The sequence below is a fragment of the Falco punctatus genome (assembly GCF_963210335.1).
Source record: "Falco punctatus genome assembly, chromosome: 4".
NCBI classification, from domain to species: Eukaryota; Metazoa; Chordata; class Aves; order Falconiformes; family Falconidae; genus Falco; species Falco punctatus.
Genome location: NC_137583.1, coordinates 52716371 through 52734393, shown reverse-complemented (window position 1 = coordinate 52734393; position 18023 = coordinate 52716371). Strand labels below are relative to the sequence as shown.

The window sequence follows — 18023 nt, the reverse complement described above, 5'->3', positions numbered from 1 at the left end:
CCTAATCCAGTCACACAACTTTTAGCCAGACAGGCTTGTGAATATTTATGTGGATTTGTTGTTTCAGTGGAGCTGCTCTGATTTGCTGCCAGCTCAGAACCTGCACCCACAAGTTTTACTTTCAGAGATGGGCATGACCATCGGCTGTGAGCAGGGAGGCAGGACGGGCATGGTTTAGGGGTTGCGTATGTGTGAGATACATTTTGGATTTCCACACACCATGATGGAAATCAGCCTCGGAGCAGGAGTACAAGCTGATACTGGTTAGTACCTCGATTAACCTCTAAAAACAACAGGAACCACAGTCCTAGGCTTGAATGAAAGGCCACAGGCATCCTTAAGAGTTCACTATCTTAAACGAAACATCTCTACATTCCACTTAGTCCAGCAAACCAGCCTCCAGCAAGTCCTCAGAGCTGTGGAGTTTCAGTTATAAATCCCTTCATAGGTGTGCCAGTGACTCAAGGCTAGAACCACAGACAAAAAAAGTAGTCGTCTTTGACCTACCTGCCTGGAGCAGAGGCTTGAGGATGAGAGCATCTATCCGTGCCAGGCATGCTGAGAAGGTTTCCTCCACTTGGAGCAGAGATGCAGTTACTTCGGCCGTGCACATGTCCTGGACACAATACAGAAGGCACACATAAACTCCCTTGCAAGAGTATCCATCAGCCAAGGCTTCAGTGCTCATGCAAACAATCAGCCTGTCCTGCTCTTGACAGCACACATGGGTAGAATTGCTGTCCCCAAAAAGCATTTTAACGTGTTAGAAGAGGAAATAGAAACCCAATAGCTCAACATGAGCAGGTGTCACAGAAGGCCACCAAGACTATAACCCATTTTCATGATGCCCCAAATTGAAGATCTTCTCAGGTTGGCCACGACACCTCTTCCACACCACTGGAACTTCTTGATAGGTGTTAATCCTGCTTAGTGCCAGATTTGTTCTCCCAGGAGAAAATCCCTGAAGGCAGCAAAGGATGAAGCAGAGCATCTCTTTCTGTATCTCTCACCAGTTTTCTGCCTGGGTGCCTCGCTCTGCAACTCTTGACATTAAAAGCTATGGTATGGAGCTGCAGAGCCACGCCAGCCATGCCCGAACATCCAGCCCTCCAGAGGAACAGACGTCTGGCATAGTCCTTTCTAAGCAGGACACTACACTGCTGGTTATATGTCACAACTGCTGCGTCAACCAGGGAAGCTTGCCTAAAATGGAAGTGGGAAATACTTTAACAAAAAAAAAAAAAAAAAAAAAAAAAAAGGCAAGGCAGCAAACCCACGTGAGCAAACTCCAGTAGCTTCCTCTGTCCCAGCCTCACCTCCCTAAAGAAACGTATCAGAGGAAATGGGCGCAGCCAGCTAACAGCATGTCATAAGAGACTGAGCTGGAAGAAGGCCAGGTGGTGAAGATACGATGGGCAGAGTCAGCCAATCTTACTAATGGAGATAAAAATACAAAACTAAGGTTCTTTTAACTTTGTGAAGCAAAACGGCAAACTCAAGGGACTGGATATGGTCTGTCCACGTGTATCCTTAGCCTGGCTGTAGGGCACGCTCAAAGCCTACGCTCATGATAGTAAGCAGACAAGGATGTGGCGTCATGCTGTGAAAATTTACATTGCTAAAGTGGTGGCAGAGGCGCTGGCATGGTTTTGATGTGTGCCAACTAGCGCCTCTCCCAGACAATCCTTGGATGTTATCCAGGGACCATTTGAAACAGGTAGCTTGCACATAGTCGTGCTATTTTGAGAGGTAAGGAGAAATTAGCTACGTATAGATTATACAATAGCCACTTGGCTATGAGGCTAGACCAAATTTATTTACTAATAGAGATAACTAGAGTCTTTGTGTTGCTTCCAGGAAGAGCTGAACCGGGGCTATCTGTGGGTGGCATACTCTAACATCCTGAACTTCTACCCTGATTGCAACAAACAATAGGCGAGAGGCATTCTCCTTGTTGTTGAGATGTTGGGAAGTTAACACGTAGAAGCCAAACCTTACTTTATACTTCATGGGAAGAAACACCTTGAGCATCTCAGCATGGACTCCAAAAAGGTCACCCAGGTGGGGTGACTGAGTTAGGTGGGAACACCTCATTTTTAAGCTTCACACGTGGGTGGATTCCTTGCTAAGGACCACACTCTGCTTCGAAACTCACTTTCCAGGTCATCCTGGAGCCTGGGCTGGAACGGTGTCATAGAGCAAGAGACACTGCAGTTTGAATGGTTAGCTGACCTGTTATTAAGTGGTTGTTCCGATCCAGACACAAGTGACTGCAGAGATGAATGAGAATGTTTTTTCCTTAGTAACCACCACCTCTTAAACGTCATTTGTCTGAGAAAATGGGAAGCATTAAAAAATTCATAATCTCGTTAGTTTGCCTTGTTTCGTATATCAAGGTCTGAATGACCATAAGGCTATGGGGTTTTTTGCAGGAAAACTGGCAATTCATCCCAGAGGAAAGCTCTAGGCATGCGAACAGGTCAAAAAACTGGGATACAAATTCTTCCTGGTCCCTCCCAGTGAAGGCAACCGAGCCAAGAAAAAAGCAAAACAAAACAGCAGCCAGCCAGCTCTTACCCCAGAGCACCCAGAGGACGGGACAGATCTAAAAGTTTATTTTTTGCTACCACCTAATCCCCTGTCTTGTAGACACAAAGATAAAGTTGGTTCTCACAGCTCCTAGAGAGCACTCAAGCTTGTTAGAAATATCTAAGCATAATTAGCTTGCTTAATCAGGGAGTGAGATCAGGCTGGATGTGTGAAAGCATTTCATTTTCAAATGTTTCAGCAGACCAGCAGGTAGTCAGTGGGGTTGTGCCAGGCTTGCTCAGTAACAGTCTGGTAGATTTAATTTATTTATATTTTTTAAGCCCGACTGTTTTGTCTGATTTGGGGGCTAAGAGGGAAGACAATTCCATCATTGTAGATGTCTCTGATATGAGAGGGTGTCTCCACCTGGTCCTTACTTAATTCTGCAAGAAAATGTTCTGTCCTTTGCAAAACAAAACCCATGGGTGGTAGACTCAGAAAGTCTTCCCCAAAGTCTTCTCTTATCAAAAAAAACAGAGAAGCAACCCATTCATTACATACAGATGGTTTAATTTAAACTAAATGACTCAAACCAAGGGTGCAGATACCTACAGCTTTGCTCCACAGGACCACAACAGTCCATGAGCAGAGGCAGGAGGCTGAGGAGCTTCCTCAGGGCTGAAAAGCACATGTACAACACCACAGGAACATCACTGTCCCAGCCTAAGTGTTAGTTGGTTACTTCTGTAACGGTCAGCTGGAAGAAGAACCATGTATGTCCAAGGTGGACCTACTGATCTGGATGTAGCATCGCCCCTTCCAACCACCATCTGGTCCCACATGCTGCCTCCTGCCCATCTGCAATCCTGGTTTTTTGAGGGTCTATTACTCATGAAGACATGAGCTCAGACCTTATGGGCATGACCCAAAGCATTCCCACGGTGCAGTATGTGGGTTGAGAAACCCTTGCAGTAGCAACACTGTACAGACACCCAAGCTAACTCTGCAAAAACCAGAAGTGTTTGGATACTCTTTTCCATTATGACATGACCAAGATTTAACACAGTGTTTTGATTTGGGTTTGGTGTTGTTTGGTGGGGTTTTTTTCTTTTTAGCAATGACATTCTCGCCCTTCCTGGGAAAATCTGTATTTTCTACTTCTAGCCTGAACATGACAGTCAGACATGGTTTGCCGAATGGGTGAGCAGCAGCAGTCTGCTTTCAAAACAGCCCTTCTGGCACCACAAAAAGGCCCAAGTTGCCCCATCATATCACATCACAATCACATCAATCACATCACATCACATCACATCACCCATTAAGGTAAACATGAGTTTCAGTCACCATTTCCAGGCTTTCCCCATCTGTTCTGCAAGAACAGCATTTGCACACTTATTCTAGCCCAGTCAGGCAAAGAAGGTTTGAAATCTGTCACCTACTGAACAAAATCAACACTGGCTCAGCCACAGAGGGCAAAGGAAACAAATCAGGACCATCCAAGGGCACACGGAGGTCACATCATACATTCACATGTGTGAAAACTGAATGCAAACTGTAGTGCCGCTGGGTGACGGGACCATTGAGCAGAAACCCGGGGCTGTCACATGCTGTCTTCCCCTGGCTTGGACACAGCTTTCACATGACTCGGTGGTTTTGTAATTCTGTTTGCTCCATGAAGGGCAAGGCAGGCTTGAGCCTGTTCACAAGGTTGTAGTCTGCTCTTCGTGCATGGCTTTGCTGCTGTGGAGTCAAGACCTTTGAAGATGGTGCACTCCTGATGGCCAGAATTGAGGAGATGCAGCTCCAAGGAAGAGTCCACTAGCTGCACACAGCGGGACAGCATCTGGTTTTATATGCAAAATCAGAAAGTCCATGGCCTTTGAGGATGGCCACGTCCACTGGCAAAACAAAACAGCCACCAGCCTGCTTCATGCTCCCATGAGAACAAGATCTCCCTAGGAGAACATTTTCCAAAGTATGAGACACGTGTTTATTCTCCTTAAATGAAAGCCGTACAGTACAGGTCCGTAAGTACAGAAAGCACACATAACAGTATTCATGTAGAAACAGGAAAAAGACCTTGAGAAACAACTTCTGTAGGAGTCACCGGATCTCTGTGGCTCTTCAAGTTCCTGGCCTGTCTGCTGAGCATGGCAATGAGGGCAGAAATAGGGTGATGCAGCAGCTATACCAAACTGGGTGGTTGCTGGGCATCCGATAGATGGGAGCAGCCTGGGTCCTCTAGAGGAACATTCATCCTAATAGGGTCTGTCCAAAGCTGCTAAATGCACATTTCAGGAAGAAAATGCATGTCTGGAGGAGCTGCAACAGGTTGTTATACCCAGTTTCAGGAAATTGCTGGAAGTGTGGGTGGAACAGATAAGAAATCAAGCAAAGAAACATGTTGGTGGAATACTGAGCCTCATTGCCTGCTTTGCATAGAGCCCCATTCTACTTCGGAGTCTGTAGCTCTGAGCCAACTGTTCCACCAGAAGAACATCTGGGAAGCCCCATACATTTCACATGTGACACGAAGTTTCTCATGGAAACACATCTAGTCAATCTTACCAGCTCCTGTTCATTAAGGAACAAACTGGACATCTACAGAAGGACTACTCATTTTCCAGCTTCCTCTTGTGAATCCCCCTCTGTGCTGAAGCTAAGGTCATCAGTCAACAACAACACTTCTCAAATGGGAGAAACTTGTTATGAACCATGCCAGATTTAGGGCATTTTAATGCTAAACCAGGTGGGATGTAAATACCACAACCATGTCTGCTGTAACCCCTCCCCTGCTTAAACTCTTCTCTTTCCCTGCATCAGCCATCCTAAAGGGCGCTGCAGCCCTTCCAATCTCACCCATCCTTGCAGTTCGTAAGCTTTCTGCTACCGACTGCCTCAGCAATGGGGCCAGTCCATCATTTTGTCACATACAGTCCTCAAACAGGCCAGGCCTTGCCTTCCCTGCCCTACCCTTTGAGATGCCATCAAGTTATTGCTGCCACGCAGCTGAAAAGGCACCTTCCTACTACAGCCCGTGTCAAGTGGGTACATTGTCTTCACAGAGGCAGGGATAAAGGTGCTTTAACTCAAGCTCTCGTACAGACGTAATAAAAGCATTCCAAAGTGAAGCCAAGAGGTACTACAGATACTTCTCTGCCAGGGTAAACCTGAAACTTTTCTTCAGATACTGCTTTTCACTGTCGAGGTCACTTTCTCTCCTGCTGGTAATGGAGTTGCTCCTAACTACAGCATCTAAAATCATCTAAGAATACAATAAAGAGCGTGGGCACCTACACTTGGACTGGTAAATGCCCCTCTACTTTGCAGCAGGATGTAGCCTAAAACATTTTAAATTTAAAACTCTTTTCTTGCCAGGTTGTCTTCCAGATGCCCACCGCTCCTGCCTTGCACTGTGTCTCTCCCCAAGCAGTTTGTATAGTATAGCTCTATTTTTTATATTTAATATTTTTATATACATATTTATATTTATATAAAATGTATATTTAAGTATTTTTTATATTTTTATATATTTCTATTTTTTATAGAGCTATTTGTATAGCTCTAAAGGATGCATGTTAAAGGCCAGAATAATATACAGCTCTGCACAAAACCTGCCAGTGGGGAGCTTCTCCCTTGGAAATTAGCAGATAAAATTATTAAAAATTTACTGTTAGACAGTCAATGCAGGCCAGCAATTCACAGCGTGTAACGTAACAGAAAAATCCTGTGACCTTAAACCAGAATGAACACAAACCTAACTATCAGTTTTCTCCCCTTAGTAAGCTCAACATCTGTATAATCATGATTAATATGATCAAAAATAGGTATTTGTGGGGTTTTTTGGGGGGGTGGTGTGTGTGGGGGGGTGGTGTGTGTGTGGGTGGGTGGATTAGCATTAAAAGTTGGTCTTAAGCAGGGCAAGGGGAGAGGAAAGATTTGTTTGAGCTTGCACTACGGACCCTAGCTTTCACCAGATTACTTTTTAACCTGGGTCCGTTCCCCAGCATAGTTTAATGTACCATCACACACATACCCATGAGCAGGGTGAGACCTCCTCACTCAATCTGTGGTGTCAGCTCAGAGTTTGCAGACTCAGGAGCTCCTTAAGGCCATGAGGACAATCTCTGGTGGCCAATGCTGAGATGTTTGTTCCTTTCTGTCCCAACCTTTTCTGCTTTTCTCTAGGGGCTACGTATCCTCATGCATCCTAATTGTGTTTCTAATCGACATCCCTCCTCACGTGTCACGGTCCAGCTGAGTCTGCATTCAGGCTGGCACAAAGACCATTCTGTCATGTGGAAAAACAATTCCAGACTTTGTTTAACCAGCACCAACACGCTGGAGCAAATTCTCCCGTTCCGACTCTGCTCTTGCCAAGCCTCAGATGGTCATAACTCGGGATAAATTAGCGTTCAACTTACTGGAGCCACCTCATGAGCAGACAGAAACACACAATGTGTCAGTTGAGAGGTAATTGGGGATAAACAGGGTAGAAAGACAATGAAACCCCAAATCGCAAGACAGCCCTTAGCAGCATAAAAAGGAAGATGAGAAGAACGGAGGTAGCAGTTACTCGGATTAGACTTTAACAAGGGGTACAGAGAGTGTGCCAGTGCCAGCCACGTGACGAAATTAGGCAGGGTCTGGTGCAACATTTTCTTTACCAGGAGAAATTGCTGTGCAGGACAGGAACAAAAGTAGGTAGGCACAATTTAAAAAACACAAGAAAATCAACAGACCCATCAAGTTTCCCACCCTAAACGCAAGTCCCTCAGGCTTTCCATCAGTCCAGGTTCACGCACAGACCAAGGCCACACAGCAAACACTTGGGGCACAGCACAGCCGCCCCTACCTCCAGCAGTGGGGCCAACTCAGGACAAGCAGCAGGACATTTAACCTCACTACATCTAATTAAGCCATGGAAGTCTCTGCCACAAGAGCCTGTCGTTGCTATGAGACTCCTATACATGTGTTCAAAGGCAGCTGGGTGAGTTCATGGAGGAAAAATGAATTAAAAGCTAATAAAAACAAAGGCATCAACTCTAGCTCAGGAACTCCCTGAGGAGACAAGAAGCACATATGGAGGAAGTATTACTAACAGCCCTTTTGTGCTGTTCTTCTTCAAGCACATTCTTCTGCATTATGGGAGCTGAGACAGCCTGCCTTGGTATTGCTGATTTTATGTGTCACTCATCAAATTGTCGGTCACCTGCCTGGCAGGACCTCCAGCAGTGAACGAAAAGACAGTGCAAGGCTGTCAAAATGTAGACCATGTTAATAGCTCAGCAAGTTTAGAGTAGCAGTGTGTGGCCAGGAGCTTGTGAAGGGTCAAACAAGCATTCAGTACTCTTCAGAAAGCACTGAAGCTGCCTAATTGATTTTTCAGCCCAAGAAGAACTCCTCCCCCCCCTCCCAGACTTTTGTCTTTCTCCACCTTTAACATGGAAAAACACAAAACTATTGTGGGGGGTGGGGTGTTTTTCTCTTTTTTTTTTTTGCGAAAACAGGAAATGCAAAAGCTTTACACAAACCTTATCAGACCCAGATTTTTTTCTTTCCTTCCCAAACCCAAATTGGAAGCTCATGTCCTTTCCTTAGGAAGTTCACTCTTGAGCCCAATAAAAACAACCATAAACCTCTAGATGACTTCAAAAGGACAAGATCCACCTGCTCCCTGTGGGTATCTGAAGACTGAACTACCCACCCCAGACACCTTTTGTAACCAAAAAGAAGCACATGAGAAGCTCAATTTAATCTAGCCTTTACTTGTTGACAACTAAGACTAGAGAAGATCACTCTCACCACAATTAAGGATAACATTCAGCCTTTGTAAACAGCAAGGCAAGTACAATAAGGCTGATGGGTGAGATGATGTTTACTTGCTATTTAATCCCCCATGGCCTTGTAGCTCCCCATTATCATTAGTGTTATCACTTACAAGGAGCTTATGCATGCAGAAACATAACTATTTTGACCCTGCAACTCATATATGCAACACAAAATGACTTGGGGTTACTGGATGAAAGTCCAAGTCAAAGCTGAAACAATGACAGGCAGCAAAGGAAAGGAGATTATGAGAAGAGGACTCAATAATTCTGCACTGGAGTGGTAATACAGGAAAGACAGATGATAACAGCTAGGGACAATTTTGTTGCGCAGCTCTGGTAGCACTTTTAGGAGCAGAAGCTCCTCTCCCTTGACCTCATACTCCTACCATGTCTACTCTGCTTTTCTGTTACAAATGGGATATCAGCATGGCCTCAAAAAGAAAGAAAAATGACAGAGTGATAGACATCTGGGCTTTAGAAGACATGTTGCCATCTACATCAAAGTAGTTTTGAGACAAACCCTGAGTATCACAGTCTAATTGCAGCCTGGAAACCAACCCAGAGGCACAAACACAATCAGAGGAGTGTCCCTCAGGAGATGGGAGAGCTGGCAGCAGGACTGCTTCATAGATGAGGTGGAGTTCAATGTACAGTAACGTCATCTCCCCAAACCATCCTCTCCAGTCAACACCTCCAAAACTTGAGTAGGACCAGAGGGTATTTCACTTCCTTCATGCTTAAAGACCGAAAATCGTCATGTGACAATCACCACTTTTGAGATGGCTACCTCCACTACATAGTCGCAAGGGAAGCTCTGGATCCATCCTCTACCTGTCCTGATTTTTGGCATCACCTCTTGCCTCTCCTCCCACCTCACCCAGAGGTTTGCTTATGCTAGAGGCAATGTCCAAAAGGTAATGACATGTCACTACAAAACTCCACTTACAAAACCTCCCAGATCTGCCCTACCAAGTGACCCATGCAAGGCCTAGGCACTTCACAGCATCCCAGATACCTGCCAGAAGCAGGGCAGGGCTGAGATCTGTACAAAGGAACAGGAATGGAGACAAGGAGAAGTAAAAAAAAAAAAAAAAAAAAGGCGGGGGGGGGGGGGGGGGCGGGGGGGCAGGGAACCCAAACAAACAAACCAAACAAACCCAAACCTGCTTGGATTACTTTCATCCCTGCCCCAAGCCTTTCTCCCCTTTCTGTTTGGGTCCCTTAAACTCACTCATGTCCAGGAACATTAACAGCCCTGAATGAAGAGCTGCCAATTTTTTCCACCTTTCCATTCTAGTGCCCAAGGTCTTTACCAAGGGCTGAGTGTAGTCAGAAGCTTCGTTTCATCAAACCCTTCAGGTGCTCTTGGAGGACAAATTACAAGCCACTGAAGGCAGGACAGCCCTGCAAAGCATCACCAGTGCTTCCTAACCTCTGATCATCACTGCGAGACACCACAGTTCACTGAGGTGCTTTGAGTGCCAAAACCCAGTCTTTTGATGACCTGAAGAGCTGGTCAGAAGTTCTGTCAAAACTGTTTCACAAGAAAATTCCTGTTTGTTGAGCCCAAAGTACTTTGGATGTACCTTTTCAATTCAACAGGAATGTAAACAATACCAACCAGGTCATCCAGTGGTCCAGCCAGTCTGGCAGTAAGAATAAGAGCTGTTATTTAGAGAACAAACATAAGCTTGGCCACTTTCTGAGGTTTCATTCCTCTTGTATTCACTAACAACCAACTGTTGTGTTAGGGATCTCAGAAGATGTAACCCTACTCCTAGCATCTGCCTACGGACCTGTTGTCCTTGAATTTATCTTATCCCTCTGGAACTTGTGATTATTGTTTGCCTCCAACATGAATTACTAAATTGAAGGCTGGGCCTTGAAGCATAATTCTGCTTCATTTCCTTGCAGATCCTCAGTAATCTTGTCTTGGAGCTTGTTGGGAATTCAAGTCATTTCAGCAGCAGCAATGAGACTACTAAGTCCATGGAGCAGCTGCAAGGTCTAGGAAGATGCTTCCATGCCATAGGAAACTTTCACAGAGAGACACAGCTTTAGTTCAGGTCCAAATTAAACTAAGCTTAAGTTTAAAAACAAGCCCTCCTGTGAACTGCAGCTCCTCCTCTTCTGGCTCTAAACACCTAGTTTGCTACTTTTAAAAAAATCTTGTGTGCTCCTGTTCCCCTATAACTGGGCCTTTGACCCAAGACTTTTCACTTAACACCTGAGACACCTGCAAGCTTTTGACGGCTTCCCTCCCTTGCAGAAACCCAGGCGAGCTTATCAGCCACTCTTGCCTCGGCTAATTAGTTGGGTATTGGTTTCTTTACTCCACCAGGCAAGCTGTGCAACCCCAGCATGAATGCATGGTTTCCAGCCTTACTTCATCAGGCTTGTATTGCCAGGTGAGGCTGCCTGCTTGCCTGGCACGGGTGGAAAATCCCTCCCTCAAAACAGGAGCAAGCTCCAAGACACACGGGATCAGGCAGCCGCCAGCAAGAGAGGGACCACACATGCACACGCTTCTCCAGCATCCCTTTTTGGAAAACACAAGGTGAGAGCAAGCAGAGGATTTCATGCCTCAAATCCAGGAATTAAATACCTTAAAGACAACGTACCTTCTTTATGCAAAGCCAACATGTTGATAAGATAAAGCACAGGGGTTCTCACACGTGCATTTTACCCACCAGGAAAATGCACTCCACACCTTTGGTCACTTGCACAGGTAAAAATTCTACCTGTTTTCTCCCAAGCGCTCCCAAACTTTACCCAGCTTCAGGACTTTTACTCAACTCAACGGATCTCAACGGTCCGTTCAGACTGCTAAGGCTGATCTTACACCCCTCCTCTGGTACATGGCTAGCCATAAACCTGAGCCTCAGGATTAATGGGAAAACAACCAACCAAAGCACACCGATCATGAAACCCCAAAGTAACCAGCGTGCAGAGCAACGTACCTTGCATGAGGCAGCCAATTAAAATTCCCCCGTGGTAAATGCTATGGCAGCAGCTCCTCTGAGCTTCCGAGTGAGTCCTGAAATACTCAGTGCTCCCAGAGCCGCCGCTCTCCCCTCCCACCTCTCCCTCCCACGCCTGACTGCCTCGTTTGCTGAAACACAGATCTGGGCCTGTTCATTAGATGAGACACCCACAGAGCCCAGAGACACAGTTACGAAACCCATGCAAATAGGGTTTCTATAGCAATTGCTTGTCATTTGCCTTTTTTAAAAGGACAAGAAATGTTGCGATCTGTGCTCTTGCCGCTCATGCGTTGGGGAAGCTTAAAATACAGGAAACTGAACGGGAAAAGGACAGGGTGTGTTTTTCTTTGTACAGTGGTGTGTGTTTCTCAGCTCTAATCCCTTTTCACCTACAGCCCATTCCCACAGAGCTCTGCCAAATGAAGCTCCTTTGCTCTTTCTCCTTGTTCTGCCAGTCTCTCCCCTTGTGTGACTTCTGCACTTGCTTAGCCCACAGGCACAAACCCTGGGAAATGGGACATTTCCTGCTATTCAGAGCCTGCTGCAGAGCCTGTGACAGCCTGCACGTGATGCATGCCAAGTCTGTCCTCTGCTGCACCTCAGCCAGCAGTAACTATTTCCCCTCCTTCAAAAAAACACACACACACACACACCCAAAAAAAAAAAAAAATCCCCAAAAAAACACCCCAAAGTCCATCTATCAGGAGGACCCAGAGTCCTCCACAGCACATCTACTGGAGCTCCTAAAGCACGAAAGCATTTTCCGGTTGATCCCAAATTACAGCAAATCCCCGCAAGCGTTTTGTCAGAGCAGCAGCCACCACCATGCACTCACTGTCCCCCTCACAAGAAGCCAATACCCCACCTGACAGGAGCCCCAGCCCTCCCGTGGTGCTCCCAAGTGTGCTGCAGAGCACTAACAAAGCCCCACTCTTTCCCAGGCGCTCCCACTCGGCAGCTTGCCTCTTCCACAGCTATACACTTTCAAGGACTTTTACAAACTACTGGAACTTACTGTGGGCTGAGGGACCAGGACAAGTCAGTTTCTATAGCAAGGATGCTCAGGGTGTAACAGGAGACAAGGGATGCCTCAATCACCTTTTGTTCGGAGAGGTTCACCTACTGTTGTCGACTTCCTTCCCATTTTCCTGGACTCCAGGCGTCTTTTCAGACAGGGCTGTACCCATACCTCACTGTCTACCTCAACACAATGGTTTACACCACACCAGGAGGCAGAGCAGCAAGCCTCAGAGCATCAATCCCCATACACAGCAGGGAACAATACTGGGGAAGGATGGAGCCGGGAAATGGAAGGGATGAGTGAGCAATGAGCTCACTGCCGGCCTCCTACCTGCTTTGCAAGTTGCAGAGAGAAAGAGCTGGTGATCAGGACTTTGGCACAATTACAGACCTTTTTCTTCCAGTCTAAAATCTGGAATGAAATTGGATTTTCCATGTCCTGAGGAGGAAGTGCTCACCCACAAGGGTCTAGATGGCAGACAAGCACCCCAAGTCCTTTCAAAGTCTTGGCATAGGTGCTTGAGCCCAGAGGACTTTCCAGCCTCCAGACCCTATGCAGATGGAGATTGCTGTCTGGCAGACCTTATGGTAGTGCTACCCTCTGGAATGGGGAGAGGGTTTCAGAGATCCCAAAGCTGAACATCTCCCTATTGAGTGCAGAGGTTTGGGGAACTCCAGCTCCCCTGTGGCATTCACCAAAGGCCCAAGAGCTGTGCTCCATGCTGGGGGAGATGGACACTGGACAGCCCACCTTACCTCTAAGGTCTTCTTGTTCAAACCACTGAGTGCATTTGGGTCTGGGCCTCAAGCTCAGCTTTGTGGCTTATTTCTGTACAGTTTTGGCCAAGTGGCTTGTTGTGCATGCCTTGGTTCGTGTTTTTCCCCCGTTGTTCTTTTTAACTCCAGTCTGGCAAAGCTGTGTTGAAACTGTGCTGACACAGAGGAATGTCACAGTTTGGCTTGGGACACCTCTTTTACTTTCGTTTGTGTTTCCTCAGCAGAATTCTGCTTTCAGTCACTCGGCTAGTTTTCCTGAAATGCTCAGAATTTGCAGAAAGGCCATGTTTGGTCTGAGGTGTCCAGGCTGCTCCTCAGCCTTAACCCAAATGAATAGCAGCAGAAGCCCCAAGTCCTGAGGTCTGCACCTCTGTGACATCCCTCCTGTATGTGGACAAGGCATTATCTGTGCAACCCAGTTCTCACTACACTCCCATTCATTTGCTGTTTCTCCTCTTCTCCCCAGCCCTAATCACACTTACTCCTTTGGATGCTTCGGACAACAAACCAGACAGCTGGGATTTTGCTTTATCTTCCTCTGAACAGCTTCACATTCCTGCCCCCTTACACACTGTCCTCAACAGAGATAAGACCTCCAGCTTCCAGACAGGAGATTTCCCACCCTCATCTAACCCCTCCCCATTGCACGGGCAACTCAGCTGATTGTGCAGGAGCTACCAGACTGCCACAGGTTACAGCATGAATACTCATTACTTGGTCTTGAAACACTGAGTGAAAAATGATGATTTGCTGCTACTTGAGCAACCACCTAGCCATACTAGAGGTAGGACCGCTCTGACTCCTCTGCACCCATGGCGGGAACCTCCAACACACTGTGGACATCTTTACATCCAGCCTTTAAAACCAGATTCAGTCTGAGTTGGCTATGGAGGGTGAGACACAGCATGGTCCATCACCTATATAGTATAGACAGTATTTCTGAAGATAAAGACCAATTTAGGGTAAGTGTTGATAGTGCTCTGCTGTCCAGAACATTTCTGCAGTGGATGAGGACACAGATGTTTCAAGACCATCTAAGGCTGTGCATGAGACATGCATCTCATCCTGTAAATGTAATACTGCGGTTGCTTCCCCTTCCTGCTTTGATTCAGGGGGGAAAGGGTGAAAAGAACCCCGTACCCAAAGACATATTTTGCAAATAGATAAGCTTTAGTGCTGATCAACCTGAAGACAAAAAGTCGTGAAACCTGAGAGACTTCCAATTGTAAAAAAGAAACAACAAAAAAAGTCAGGGACACATTGACAGATGCAGCCTTTGTTTTTGTAAAAAAAAGTCTACACCTGGAGTTTTGTCAGATGGTGTTTTCTTCTACTAACAATTTCTATTAATTAAACACAGAGGTTTTGTACAGAGAAGATTTCTAGATTTATAAATATTTCTGTCAGCTCTAGGTTGCTCTCCCATTATCTAACCAGATGGTTATTATTAAACAATTATTAATAAAAAAATTATTAAATCATCGGTGGCTATCTGCAGCCACAGATCTTAAATATAGAGCACGCAATATCATTCCTAGCCGGGCTCTTAAGGGATGCTACCAGCACTCATTTGTCTACGGGCAGCAATATCAGGTGGTTCAAGCTTTATATTTTGCTCTCCTGCTTGACCTCACTTTTAAAATCTTTGCTTCCCGTGCTTGCACGTGTCACTCTGGGGAACATGATTCAAAGCAAGGCTTAACACCATCACCAGAAACATCTACTCAGGGGATCTGGGAAAAGCAGTTGCAGTGCAGTGGCACCAATGAGCATACTGTCTCCAAGAGATCTGTCCTTCAATAGATGGCACAGCAAGATGGGAATTCAACCACTTATGGCAAGCATTTACCCCTCTAGAAAATACCAAACTAGATTTGATCAAGAAAACTCTAAGAGAAGGAGCTCACCTTGCCTCTCCTGGTTAGGGTTTTCAGTCATCAGAACAGAGCCTTCTACAAATCTCACCCCAATATATACCTTGTGAGAAAATGTTTCCTTTCATAGAATCATAGAATGGTTTGGGTTGGAAGGGATCTTTAAAGATCATCTAGTCCAACCCTCTCGCCATGGGCAGGGACATCTTTTCCTAGCCCAGATTGCTCAAAGACCTGTCCAACCTGGCCTTGAACACTGCCAGGGATGAAGAATCCACAACTTCTATGGGCAACCTGTTCTAGCATCTCACCACCCTCATAATGTCCTCCAAATACAGCTTCCCTGAAACAAGTGGCCATTTCCATCAAGAACGTTTTGTTTTAGTTTGGGTTTGGGTTTGTTAACCAAAGCCTATTTATAGTCCAGGTTCCTCTGCTGAAACTAGGTCCCAGACAAATTCTTGAGTTCTGGGGCCAGTGATGCTGAGTCGGCTCTCTTGGCCCGCACATCTCTCTATTGCCAGGGCAATACCGCCCCATGTTTCGAGAACCAACCAGTCTGGAAATAGCTGCCTTATTACTCAGTTACAAGAATACCCTTGATGCTACTGGCTCCAGTACAGGGTTACTGAAACATGCCCCAGAGCAGCAGCAAACAGCCCAGCCTCCCATTCCCACAGCATCGCCCAGTGAAACCCCAGCTCCTGCTTATCCCTAGGTAGAGGCTGTTTGAAGATGTGAGATTTCCCCCCCCCCGCCCCCCCCCCAACAAATGATAGTTCCTCTTAGCACAAACCCCACTATCATATAGCTTTCTTTTCCTTCCAAAAAGCTATGTAAAAGAAAAAAAACACCAGCAACTTCATTTACCCTTTGAGACATCCCAAGAGTTTCAGCTGCACATCGGTGTCAGGTAAAAGAGGACTGAGCTGGGAGATGGAGGAGGCAATGCAAGTCCAAGATGGCACCAGGTCCATAATCCCAGCTAGCACCAACTTGATACTTCTGCTGCCTTATTACAGGCGTGCCACAGGGCTGCCTGAGGCTTTAGCAAGGAATAGGGCAGTCGTAGCAGCTGGGATCTCACTGGATCTGTTATGGTTTAGCCAGCTAAGGGTCTGACACAGCACCCACCCCAGACAGGAGCAACAAGCTGAAGTTCTCAGATTCACTCACCCAGAGGACTCACAGAGGTGGATGTCTGATCCAAGCACATACACCCTAACTCGTGTGCCTTGCAATCCCAGAAGCATGGTATTTGTGCATGCCACTGGGAAACTATGCATGGAAACAGCAGCTAAGTGTGCAATTATTTGTATCTCATGCAAAAGAAGTTTCACAATCTTCTTGATAATCAGACTTGTCCCGGTTCTTTTCACTGAGGCAACACAAGCCTTTTCCCTAAAGACTAAGAGAGGCATGCAAGGCAGGAGCGATTAGAAAACAAGGAACAAGAAACTGGCATCAGCAATGGGCACAGACGTGTTCTCTATATCTGAGCTACCATTCAGCGCTAAACCAGTACAGGAATCAAACGCGTCTAGAAATTCTTCATACTCGTGTTAAGATGCACAGAAGAATTCAGGTAACAGGCACTGCAAGAAATGTGTCTGCATCTGTATTCCTGTCCCCGAGAGATGGAGGTGGCACTCAGACAAGACAAGGGACAGATCGCAGCATGGGACTGGCCAGGAGCAGGACAGGTACAGAACAAGGAGAGAAGGCATGGAAAAGATATCGATACATGCTCAACACCTTTCCTCACCACACTGGTTTCCTTATGTAGGAAAGCCCCGTCCAAAGTTAAGAGATGGACTCTGCCCACAATCTTTGGTCTCAGCATCTCCTAGACAGGCTGCTCAAACCCAACCCAGGTGTCACAGCATTAAACCCACACAGGCTCTCAGCTGGAAGAGTCAAGAATTAATCCCTCGAAGATATCTTTATTGATGATCCGGATGAAGGGGTCACACCTCAGTGTGTGCAGGCACCACCGAGCTGGGGGGAGCACTGACCTGCCGGGGGGCAGGGGGCTCTGCAGGGGGTCTGGGCAGGCAGGCCGGCCGAGGGGCCGAGCCCAGCTGTGTGCAGGTCACCCCGGCCCCGTGCTGGAGCCTGCCCGGGGGTCACACCAGCCCCAGGAGCTGCGGGCTGGGGGCAGGGGGCTGGGCACTGCCCGGCGGGGAAGGGGCTGGGGGGCAGCAGCTGGGCACGAGCCCCCCCATGCCCAGGTGGCCAAGGGGGCCAGCAGCGCCCTGGCTGGTGTCAGACACGGCGTGGCCAGCAGGGCCAGGGCAGTGCCCGTCCCCCTGCGCTGGGCACTGGGGGGGCCGCCCCTCGGATGCTGGGCTCAGTTTGGGCCCCTCAGCACCAGCCAGACCCTGAGGGGCTGGAGCGTGTCCAGAGCCGGGCAGGGGGCTGGGGAAGGGGCTGGGGCACCAGCCTGGGGTGGGGGGGCTCAGGGGGGAGCTGGGGGTTCAGCCTGGAGAGAAGGGGGCTCAGGGGGGACCTTCTCGCTCCCTGCAGCTGCCTGACAGGGGGGTGCAGCGAGGGGGGGTCGGTCTGTGCTCCCAGGAACAAGTGACAGGACAAGGGGAAACGGCCTCACCTTGCCCCAGGGCAGGTTTAGATTGGGGGCTGGGGAACATCTTCCCTGAAAGGCTGGTCAGGCACTGGGACAGGCTGCCCACGGAGGTGGTGGGGTCACCGTCCCTGGGGGGGTTTAAAAGAAGTGTAGGTGTGGCACTTCAGGACATGGTTTAGTGATGGACTTGGCAATTCTGGGTTAATGGTTGGATGTGGTGATCTTAAAGGTCTAAATGATCTAAAAACTCCCAAACGATTCTATGACTTCATAGTGCACAGTCTAGAGATTTCAGCCTTAGTTGAGCAGGCAGATGACCTAAATACCATTTCCCCAGCTGTTCACATGACCTTTGGCAAGCCCACTCCATCTGTGCTCTCCCTTGTCAGACAGCAGCTGGTCCTGGTACTGTCTCTGGTGACAT

General features: G+C 47.3%; 1 protein-coding gene across 3 annotated transcripts in view; it reads right to left on the bottom strand.

The window, feature by feature from the left end:
• Positions 1-18023, bottom strand: part of ALS2CL (ALS2 C-terminal like) — a 48441-nt gene that overhangs the window by 27642 nt on the left and 2776 nt on the right. Inside the window, exons 1-2 of one of the 3 annotated variants that reach the window (XM_080383104.1) lie at positions 11321-14759; positions 508-616 (exon numbers count right to left, since the gene is read on the bottom strand). In XM_080383104.1, the coding sequence (XP_080239230.1) occupies positions 508-613 (106 nt within the window). In that variant the 5' untranslated portion in view covers positions 614-616; positions 11321-14759. Of the gene's footprint in view, positions 1-507; positions 617-1010; positions 6394-11320; positions 14760-18023 lie in introns of those variants that run through there. The other 2 variants (XM_080383102.1, XM_080383103.1) reach the window with 2 other exon arrangements.